This window comes from Colius striatus, chromosome Z, assembly GCF_028858725.1.
Source record: "Colius striatus isolate bColStr4 chromosome Z, bColStr4.1.hap1, whole genome shotgun sequence".
In the NCBI taxonomy this organism is placed as follows: Eukaryota; Metazoa; Chordata; class Aves; order Coliiformes; family Coliidae; genus Colius; species Colius striatus.
Window position 1 is genome coordinate 74,022,105 of NC_084790.1, and position 11,336 is coordinate 74,033,440.

Here is an 11,336-nt window from a genome sequence, read left to right on the forward strand (position 1 = left end):
AATCCCTCTCCTTCTGACTTGCCAAATACTCCTAGAAATTATTGGCAAGGCCTTTCTCTGAGAGTGTTCAAATCCATTCATGTCTTCTTGCACTGGGAGTCCTGAACTGGATACTGCCGTTACCAGTGCCCTATCCTCTTAACGTGGTCCAGGATGCTGTTGGCCTTCAATGCTTCAAGGACACATTGCTGTGTGATGGTCAACTTGCCCTCCTTCAGGGCCACCTGGCCTCCCTCTGCAAAGCTGCTTTCAAGACAGTTGGCCACCACCTCATCCTGAAGGCACAGGATTTTCCTCACCAGAAGCATTTTTCTTTGCTAAACTTCATGAGATTCCCGTCAGCCCTTATCTCCAGCCCATCAAGGTCACTCTGAAGGGCAGTACAACTGCCTGGTGTATCATCTGCAAACCTGATGAGTGCACCCTGACTCATCATGCAGGTCATTAATGAAGATGTTTCTAGTGGTTTTGCCTGGGCTAGGTTTTTTGGTAGCAGGGGGAGCTACAGGGGTGGCTTCTTTAAACAAAGATCTGCCAGAAGCCCTGTAGCTCATAGGCCTAAGGCCAGTCAATTCTAAGATGGACCCCGCACTTGAACCAGGCCTGGCCAATTAGTGATGGAAGTAGCAGGACCTCCTAGCAGGACCTGGGAGTCTGTGGGGAGAGAGGAGCCTAAGCCAGAGAGGTTTGCTGTCAGGACTTATGATCCTGTGAGGGACTCAGGCTGGAGCAGTCAGTACCTGAAGGACTGCTCTCCTGGTAGGTGACCCATGTTGGGGCAGGGTGTGAGGAGCTGCTCCTGTGACAGGCCCCATGCTGGAGCAGTTCGTGAGGAACTGTAGCCCATGGGAAGGACCTATGTTGGAGAAGTTCATGAGAGACTGTCTCCCGTGGGAGGGACCCCACAGTGTAGCAGTGGAAAGTGTGAGGAGGCCTCCCACTGAGAAGCACCAGCAAAGTCCATCTGTAATGAACTGACCACAACCCCCATTCCCTGAGCCATTGTAGGGGAAAGAAGGGGGTCCTGGGAAGAGACAGGGGTGAGTGGGGTGTTTTAAGATTCAGTTTTATTTCTCATCTCCCTATTCTTACCTGGTCTGTACTTTGTCTATGAGAATGTTAAGGTGGACAGTGTCAAAACTCAATATAAACAGCACATACTGATCTTCTCTCAACCACTGAGCCTGGCATCTCATTGTAGAAGCTTGTTAGGTTATCTGGCATGATTTCCCCTTCAGAAATCCGTGCTGGGAACTCCCAATCATCTTCTTGTCCTAAAGCTACTTGGAAATGGCTTCCACGTTTATTTGCTCCATCAGTTCCTAGAGTCTGAAGTGAGGCTGACTCACTTGTACATCCTCAATTCCTCCTTCTTGCTTTCCCTGAAAAGAGGCATGGTTGTTGTATTCTTCTGGTCCTAGGAATGTCCTCCATTCACCAAGGCCTTTCAAAGAGTATTGAGAGTGGATAAACAATGACATTGGCCAGGTCCCTCACCAGGTGTGGGTACATGCCATCAGGTCCCCTGGATTTGTGTATTTCCAGTTTATTTAAATGGACTTTGAGCTGATCCTCCTCCACCAAGGATAAATCTTTCTTGAAGCAGGCTTTCCTGCTAGTCTCAGGGGCTTGGGATTTCTGAATGTTAATTTTACCATTAGAGTAGATGAAGACAGAGATGGCATTAAATACCTCAGCTCTTTTCATGGCAGGCTAAGGATTATTTCAGAGTCTGAGAGGGGGATTGATCAATGGAGCTGTACTCATCTATGATGCAGGGAGACCAACTTCACGTGGCCACTGCAGACACAGGTCTTAGACTGGCTTTGTGCCAGAAGGAAGGAAGCATCACATGGAATAAGGATGGACAGAAGAAGGTTACAGCATGAAGCAGTAACAGAAACCCCTCCTGACCCTCCAAGACACCCTTGCAGAATGCATATGAGTCCTTAGGTATAATGGATTAAGTGCGTAATGAGACAGAGAAGAAACTTGTACAAGCAGTCATAGCCAGGCCTAAAGGACCAACCTCTCACAGGAAAACCTGCATTAAGACCAGCATCAAGAAGAAATAACAGCGAGTTGTAGTCATTGGTGATTCCCTCCTGTGTGGAACAGAAACACCCATTTGCAGACCAGACCCTCTTTTCAGAGTTTTTTGCCTGACCGAGGCCTGAATTAGGGATGGCACCACAGATTGAAGAGCTTAGTACAACCTTCAGAATAACACCCACTCCTGCTCTTTCACGTGATATAAACAATATGTTCATTTTTTTTTTCACTCTGCCCCCGTTAACAGCAGGCTGTTTTCTCTAGCCTTACTTTTGCTGTGGAGATACCTTTCTGCTTGCCCTCCATATCTCTCATCTGGGGCACTGGCTTTCCTAAAACCATCCCTGTATACTCAGTGTCTCTGTGCTCCTCCTGGGTGGCCTGACACTGCTTCTGCATCTTTTATTCTTCTTCTTTTTGTTTGAGCACCTTAGTCTTCCACTCACACCTCCCGATGCCTTTGTTTGAGTTTTATTCATATTGAGATGGATTATTCTTGGAGGAGATGATCCTTGAAAGTGAATTTTTATTTTTTTTTTTTTAATTGATCAGTTGTCTTGGACCTCATTTGTCTCCAGGACTAACTTACACAGGATGCTACCAAGCACATCCCTGAACAAGCCAAAGTTTTCTGCTCTCCTGAAGTCTCAGATTGTGGTGTCACAATTTAGCTTGTTCTCTCAAGATCATGAGCTTCACCCTCTCATGGAAGCCATGGTCAATGCTGTGCCCAAACTCTCCTGTTTATAAATGCTAAGTTTAGTAGTACATCTCCCCTCTTCTGCTCCCCAGTTACGTTTCTCAGGATATTATCATCAACGAACTCTTGCAAACTCCTCAATTGCTTGTACCTGGTAGTACTTCTCTTCCAGTAGATTGACTTGGTAAAGTTTCTTACTCAGTCCAAGGTCTGTGAAAATGAAAATTCTCCCAGTTGCCTCAAGAAAATCTTAAGTACTTTTTCACGCTAAAGTTATCTGTGGTAAACAGTCACCACAGTATCACCTAGTTTGGCCTTTACTCTAATCCTAACCCATGAGACCTTAACTAGTCATCATTCATACCAAGGCAGAGCTCCATGTATTTTCTCTCCTCTCTCAGACAAAGGGCAAATTCTCCTCCTTCTGAGCCCGCCCATACCAAAGCATCTACATCTATTCATGGCTACATTCAGTTACATTACCCATCCCACTGCCTCTCTGTGATTCCAATGATACCATAGTCCCGCAAATGCACACGGGCCTCTAGTTCCTCCTGTTTGTTCCCCATGATGTATGTATTACAGGTACTTCAGAGAGGCAGACAGTTGTGATAATTTACCACACAAAGTGTGAATTTTTCACCCATAATGTTATCTTCTCAGAACTTCCTTAATTTTGTACATATATTCACGGTGGGCAGCCTTCTGCATGGTTTTGCCCTTCTTACTCACATTACTGTCCTCCTTCCTTGCTAGTCCAGATCATCATTTCCTCACTTTTTTGAAAGTAACCATCTCCTTCCCCTCTCATTCTTAGTTTAAAGCTATCCTCATTAGGTTTGATGGCCTGTTGGCAAAGATGATTTCGCTCAACATGGACAGGTGGATCCCATCTTTTCATAGCAGTCCTCCTTCTTCAAAGAGGATCTCACAACCATGAAAAACAAATCCCTGTTGTTGACAGCAGCTGCACAAGCACTTAATCACCTGTATAATCTATCTGCTTCTCATCAAGACCTTCCATCTCACCAGAGAATTGAAGAAAAAAATCCATTTGTGTCCCCTTGCCTTTGGCTTGTGCCTCCAGAACAACTCTTAATATGATCCAGGTTTCTCTGGCAGTCTCCTTGGCACCGACACAGAACAGCAGCAGTGGTAACAGTGCAAAGGCCTGGATAAGTCTAGACAGTCCTGGACATGACCTCCAAGCAGGCAGCAAACCTCCATGGCTAGCACAGGAGGTCAGCAGACAGACACCTCCATCTCCCACAGGGGAAAGTCCACCACTTTTTCTCCTGGTGGTCATTTTTCTTCTACTCACTTTTTCCTCTTTGTTCTCCTGTGTGATTCACATTTCTCAGGCTCAGATGCTTTGTGGTACAGAACCATCAGCCTCTTATCTGCTACCAAAGCACTGAATATGTTCTGCATCTGCAGATCAGCAGGTGAAGCAATAACCTTGCTTCTTTTGTTGGAAGTCACAAGCTGCCAGTCATGTCCTTTTCCCAACCCAACAAGTACAGATTCTGCCTATCTCAGCATAGCTGAAAGTTCAGGTTCCTCTATCTGCAATGTCTTAGAGAAGATCCAGTCAACTTCCTGTTCATCATCTGCAACAGCTTGACTTGGTGATACAGATCCTCCACAAGCACTCAACTCAGCAGGCAAAAACACTATCTCCTTCTGCCTAAGGCTACATAAAGACTCTGGGCATTTTCTACAATCTGAGGCATGATAAATTGCCTCCTTTCTCTGGACAGAAATCTGAGCTGAGGCCTCTGACATCCTGAGTTGTTGCTCCAGTATTGGTATTGGGGATCACGTCCTGTCATTACACCACCACCTTTGCTAAGTATGCATACATTCTCTGAACAGAATTTCTAAACTCTTCTTGCGTCTGCTAAAGTTTATTGTTACTAATTGGACCTCACTAAACTTGGATAGAAGTTGTTACAAATAAATGAAAAATGCAAAGAACATAAAAAACAAGTTCTGAAGAAACAGGAAGAAATGGACAGCCTGGCACACTTGATACACAAGTGTGCCAAGGTCTGCCAAAATGAAGCATAAGCCAAGGAACCCCGTGAACTGCACCATCAACACACCAAGATCTGCACAACATTTTTCAATATCCTGTTTTAATGCTCCTCTTCACTGTTGTTTCAGTTTATGCCCATCCAGGAACAAAGGACCACAATCAGCCATAGGCAACAAGGGCCTTTGGAGCCTCCTACAAGGACAGGGAGGGCTTACTCACCACTTATGGTCCAGGACAAAACAGACAGAATTACTCAATTTGGGGAAGAAAATTAAACTTAATTTAATCCGTCACCAACCAAAAATATAAGAAATAAAAATATCCAACCAAACCCACACAGAGTGGCGTGACGAAAAGTAAAACCAGTCCCTTTAAGATCCCTTTCACCCCACTTCTTCCAAGGCTCACGCACCCGATCCTGGTGTTTTCAACTCCTCCCCTGTTCCCTGGGGCAGGGAATGGGGGGTGCAGCTAGTCCTTTCCCAATGGTCTCAGGGCAGAAGGACTCCTCTCCAGTCCTCTCCTGCTCGAGTGCAGGGTCCCTCACACACCAGGTAGCCCTGCAGGTGCTGCTCTGACAGGCGTTCATCCCAAAGGCTGCAGCTCCTCTCCACTTCCTCTGGGTCAGAGTCCAAAACATTCGTCTCTTCTGGCACAGGGTCTCCAAAGCTCTTCCCCTCTGACACATGGTACTCTGAACATTCCTGGCAATCATCAGTCCTACCAGAGCCCTCCACAGGTTGCAGTGATTCAGCCACTCTTTTATCGCAGGCTGCGGGGGTTCTCTGGTCCAGCACTGCTCCTCTCTTACTCTTTCTCTGACTGTGGGGCACATGTGGTTGCCTCCATCTTGTCCTACCCTTCCACCTCCTTCTACACACTACAAATTTCTGTTCTTAAATAGTGAACACAGAGGTGCTGGATTGGCCTGGCCAGGCCAAAAGCGGGACCAAACTCAGAGCTGGGGTAAATTTAAGGAACTGTTTCTGGGGCAGCACTGTAGCCCCCTCCTCCTGTTACCAAGCAAAAGTGGCTCCACGTAAACCCATCATATTTGCAAATATTATGCCAGTTAATTTGTAAACTTATAAATCCTTATGTAATTATTCACCAGGGCTTCACTCAGAGCCTCACAAAGTATTTCCACTGTTTTCATTTTAGTAGATATGGAATGGTCACCATAACATCACACCTCTGAATCCCTGGCTCTACACAGCTCATGGGGACAATGTGAGTATCTCCAGCGTTAGAGATACCCTTGAAGCGCTTGTTGAACTACTGGTCTAACCCGCTACTATCACAATTACAATCAAAATGTGCAAATTTTTTTGGAGCGGCATGATCAATCTCTCTGGAAATACAATGCAAAAAGTATGAGTAGCTTTTGACTTACTGATAAATGTATCAAATCTTAGTAAGTTACAGGTGTCTTTCCCACTCTGCATTAGCAAATCCTAAATGAAGAATAAATATTGCAGCTAGTTGCTGTAAAAGGCATGCATATGTACTAACCTGCTTTGTGAAAACTGATTAAAGTCATCCTGAAGACCATATTTGTGTAGAAGTTCTCCTAGGAGGTAGCCAGTAGAAAATTCTTCTGAAAGTGATCCTGGAACTAAGTTTTTTTGGTTTTTTTTAAAAAAATAATATCACTTAAAAAAATCAGACATTAATCTTAACAAAATTTCGTATTATTTTTACAACAAAATTAAGTCTTTACTAAATTAAACTTTAGTAAATAATTCAGAGGAATTTTTGGAGACTGATCTTGCATTAACTAGTTTTGAAGTCACAAATTGATCTGCTTTCAGTTCTTTTGCATTATAAGCTTCAGTAGCTATTTAATTCTAATTTTCCATGTTAAAAAGTAAACATTGTCATAACTGTCATTAAGATTGTGGGAATATCTATAAATCATAATTACTAAATTTTCCACAAAACATGCAAATGAAAACAATGCTAGATCTAATCTGCTTCCTTTCCATGAAACTTGCTTCTTCCTTGCTGAACTAACGCTTCTCCATCGCCAGCATAACACCTGCCATTCACAGCAAAGTATTGCTTTGTAAACATACTAAAATATTTTCATCCCCTGGAGTCCCTATTAGTAGATGAAGCTTGAACTGCTCCTGTCTCCTGAGAGCACTTGCTCCTTGAGGAAAATTACCTTCACCTCGAAAATCACCATCTTGCACGTAAAGATTAAAAAGGTACCTGAGCAGGTATCTGGAGACGAAGAAGCAGGAGGCTTTGTCGGTAGGTCGTGGGGACCTGGCCCGAAGGGACCCCTTAAAAGCCCCCGGCGCCACGAAGGCCTGACCCTGCAGCAACACTCGCGCTGACAGGCAGCCCTGCCCGTGCCTCGAGCCCCTGCCCTCCCTCCTAACGCAGCGGGACCCCCGCTCACCCACTCTCCGGGAGAGCTTCACCTCTTCGTTCAGCCACTCGCACAAAATCTCCGACATGACAGGCGGCGGCGGCCCTCACGGCACCGGAGCACCGCGTCCCGGTTGCCACGACGACCGGCCGTGCGCATGCGCCGGCGGCCGAGGGCCCGGCGTCTCCACCCGCTGCAGCGGCCGGCCCCCGCATGCGCCTCAGGGGGGGCGGGCGGGGCCGGGGCGGGCGGGGAGACGCGGAGGAAGGTGAGGGCGCTGTGGCGAGAGGCAGCGCGCGCCCGCACGCCTCCCCCAGCAGGGTGGCGCGCTCCTGGCCGTCTCACAGGATCGTGAGGCGTGGAGCAGGCGGGAGCGCGTCGGGACGCCCGCGAGGCCGAGGCCGAGGAGGAGGGAGTGGCCGTGGCCGAGGAGGAGGGAGTGGCCGTGGCCGAGCACAGATCTCGTGGCTGTCTGGGGCAGGTGGGGGCGCAGCAGGATCCCTCTACTCCCGTGTGGTCGGTGGCCGCTGTCATTGGGCGCTCCGTTGAGGCCATTCTCCTCTGATTCGTGTGAGGTCGGCTGTGGCGGCTGGGTTTGCCTCCGGCATCGTGCTCCTTGCCCGCTCCATTCGCCTGCTCCTGGCCGCCAGTCGAGCTGCTTGTTTCATACGTATTACAATCACTACTTCCCCATTCCAGCCCGCCTTAGGTGGCTTGTTGCTGAATTCGGTCGTGTGCTAGCGCAGATGGGGTAGCACAGAGGAGTCTTCGGCTGGAAAACAATCTGGCAGGAAAAAGGAAAAAAAAATCCTGGGCAATTTTCTCAAAGCAGTTGGTATAATGGCAAAAATTACTGCGTTGGCACCGTGTGACGGGGGAAAGAGCAAAAACTGCTGAAAAAAACCCCCCGTCTGTCGGTTTAAATGTATGCTACACATTTGCAAGAATGTTTTTCGACAGCAGTGTGTGTGTAGGAAGCCTCAGAAGCGTTTGTGTGCCAGTGCAGCTGCTCGCATGGCTCTGCGGTAAGGCAGTTTGGGGATCCAAGCTTGGTCTGAAGTAAGCCTCGCCGATACTGTTTTTTGCTCTGCTTTTGTTTGTGTTAGGTCGCCGTTGTTTTAGAGACACACTCAAACGGCCATTCATAGTTTCTGTGCCTGCATTTTGAAGAGTGTGTTAAAATAAAAGCAGAACCCTACGAAGAGAGCTACATGTAGACAATACAGTGTATATCTTGGAAATTTAAATTGTCCAGTCGTTTTTTCTGGAAAAGTTGATTTAATCAAGTGTTCCAGTACCTTTCACTGTAATACAGAATCCTCAAGGGTTATTTGATCTAGAAGATAAGAAGGAGAGTATCTAGTGAATAGCGACAGGCAGATGACAAACTAATTTTCAAAAGTGGCATTGATTAACAGTTGTTATAGGTACTCTAGAGGTCTTCAGATCAAATCAGTTCTTTTACAGAGCACGTGCTTTAAGTCAGAATAGTTTACTGAGTTTTGTAAGAGTAAATACCAAACTGGTCAATTATTTATATCTTGAGAACATCATTGTAGAATTTGTGGTGCAGGTATGAGCCAAGTAACAGGAGACTTCAAGAGAAAGGAAGTGCTTTCAAGGCAGATTTTAATATTGGTATCCTTTTAAAGATTTGAAGTTTTGTATATATGTAAGTTACAAAAATACCTACACTACAAGGGAAGGGAAGGGACAAACCTCAATTTCTAAACATCTCATTTTGTTTTAAAGTAAAACTGGCAGTCCTATCTAAAAATCTGACATTGGTCTGCTGAGATGGATATCATCAGATAAGGTAGAATTGTGAGAAAGATGTGAAATTTCTCTAATATTTAAATTTAGCAGTGGTTTCCTGTTTCTACCTGTCATAGCTCTTAACAAATTACTGTAGCTTTCTCACAGAATTCCGAGTAGTAATGGAATAATGTAATAATTTTTACTTCTTTTACTAACTTTAGGAGCTTGGAAAGATGTCTGTGTTCTGCACTGTGAAAGCGAGGTCCAGGGGGTGTTTAAAAGAAGATACTTGCACAAAAGAAGTAAGGTAACTGTTCCCCTAATTCTACCCCTGAAGACAGTATTTTTAATAATAAGATTGCTTATTCTGTGTTCTGTTAATTTCTTAATTCTCTGTTAGGAATGCCAGTGGAAATATTCTGGCAATTCCAAACTGATTTTCCACAGGACACTACACAGGAATTGAAGTTCTAGGGATAATCTGTTAGATGTCATTCCTTTTGCCTTCCTGAAAGAAACTGCATGTATGAAAAACAAACAAAAAAAAGAGTTTATGATAAGTCCAGTTATTGTCAATTAAAGTTATTATCAATAAACAAGGTTTTATCATAAAAGGACAATGAAAATTCTTCAAAATGTTCAAGATACTCAACTGAAGAGGGAATTGATTAGAAGGAACAATTTCATCTTAATACAACTAAGATTAAGAAAAGTCAGAGAATGTCCCTAATTCTTCAATTAAATTGTGTTTACGCTGAAGTTATGCAGACAGTAGTAGCACAAATTAAAGTAACTACAGCGTAATTAAAGTATATGTTGGTTCAGGAATTTCTAGGCTTTTATGCACCAGAATTTGTTGCTACATCGTTGAGATTATTTCTAAACATACTTCATTGTATTTTTTTAATAATTTTATGTTCTTCATTGTTTGTCTTCTCTTTCCTGGGAAATTACAAAGGGCTCGTAGAGGACTTCTTTTTCACTTTTCCATCTCCAGTTTGTTTATTCATACTTAGTCTTACTTCCTCTGACATGATCAAATCATGGAATCATAGAACAGTTTGAGTTGGAAGAAGCCTTAAAGATCATCTGAGATCATCCTGCCATGAGTTGGGACACCTTCCACTAAACCAGGTTACTGAAAGGCCCATCCAGCCTTTCCTGGAACACCTTCAGCCTCTCTGGGCAGTCTGTTCATGAGCCTAGTTTCAAGCATCTTCATCACAGATGCTGTCCTCTTGTCACCTCTGGATCCTCAAGTCTGTAGTGAGGACAGAAGAGAATAGGTCTCTGAACAAACAAACAGATCTTGAGCTTTGTGCACATCACATGTTTCCACAGCTATTTGCTAGCTGTAGAACTCTCAGTTCCATTGCCCATACTGACATTTGGATTCCTGCCTTGGTTTTCTCTGTTGCCATAAAACAACAGCTATAGTCATTCAGACCAAGTGCTTGTCTAGTCCAGTCTCCTGTCTCTGACAATGTTCAGTAACAATTTTTGGGAAGGAAATTAGGAAGAAAGGCATATACTAAGACCTATTAGCATATGCTGAGACACACTACACTACATGACATTCTCTCAGGCACTAGTAATTGTGGTGAAGGTCTATGTCCACATAGTCTAGACTAATTAACTTTTTCTTTCATGAACAGTTTCAAATCTGTATGAATGTGTAACACTGACGGTGGCCTGTGGTAAGGAGTTCCATGACTTCACAAATTTATATTATGCTTCATTATTTGAAGAGGTACAAATGTTTTGTGTGTTTTCTGCATGTTTTCTACTGTTTCCATCAGTACTCTATTAGTTCTGTTACTTTTAAACAAGAAGATCAGGCATCTGACTTGAACTGATGTTTCAAGTGCTGTCTTGCTTCTAGTACCTCTAGTATAGACATGCTGTATAGTTACATTTACTGTCCATCTTTATTCTCTCCTCTATTTTGGGGTTAGGGAGTTATATTTCTGGAGAGGAGCTGTAGTTCCTATGGCATATTCTGCTTTTGTATTATCTGCACAAAGGCTGCTAAGGTATGAGTATGCTGTACAAGTACTGTAAAAAAAAGTCCCCCAAGTTAAGTAGCTGTAGAACAAATGCTTGGCAATGCTAGTGTGGCTACATACAGTCTGTGTATCCAAGAACTGTAATTACTGGTGGAGTAAGCTCTTTATTTTTCATACTTGTAATCAAATAAGGAAGAAGACAATGTAACCTGTTGCAGAGAACCGTAATTCTCTTGTCCCTAAGACAATTTGATTCTGTTTAGTTCAGTTATAGCACTTTCACATTTAAGCCAAGATATGAAGAGTTTTTTAACTTCAAATGTGTCCAGTGTGGTGTATTTGTCAGGAGTCACTGTTGGCTATGGTGGGTAGCTAGAGATTTACTAAAGCAGCTTTGCTTTTTTT

At 44.2% G+C, this 11,336-nt stretch overlaps 1 protein-coding gene across 1 annotated transcript in view; it reads right to left on the minus strand.

Annotated features, from left to right (window-relative positions):
- SPEF2 (sperm flagellar 2) overlaps positions 1-7,255 on the minus strand; it is an 86,293-nt gene extending 79,038 nt beyond the window's left edge. Inside the window, exons 1-2 of the mRNA XM_062018836.1 lie at positions 7,198-7,255; positions 6,303-6,405 (exon numbers count right to left, since the gene is read on the minus strand). Coding sequence (XP_061874820.1) covers positions 6,303-6,405; positions 7,198-7,255 — 161 coding nt within the window. The remainder of the gene's footprint in view (positions 1-6,302; positions 6,406-7,197) is intronic.
- Positions 7,256-11,336: the final 4,081 nt, after the last annotated feature.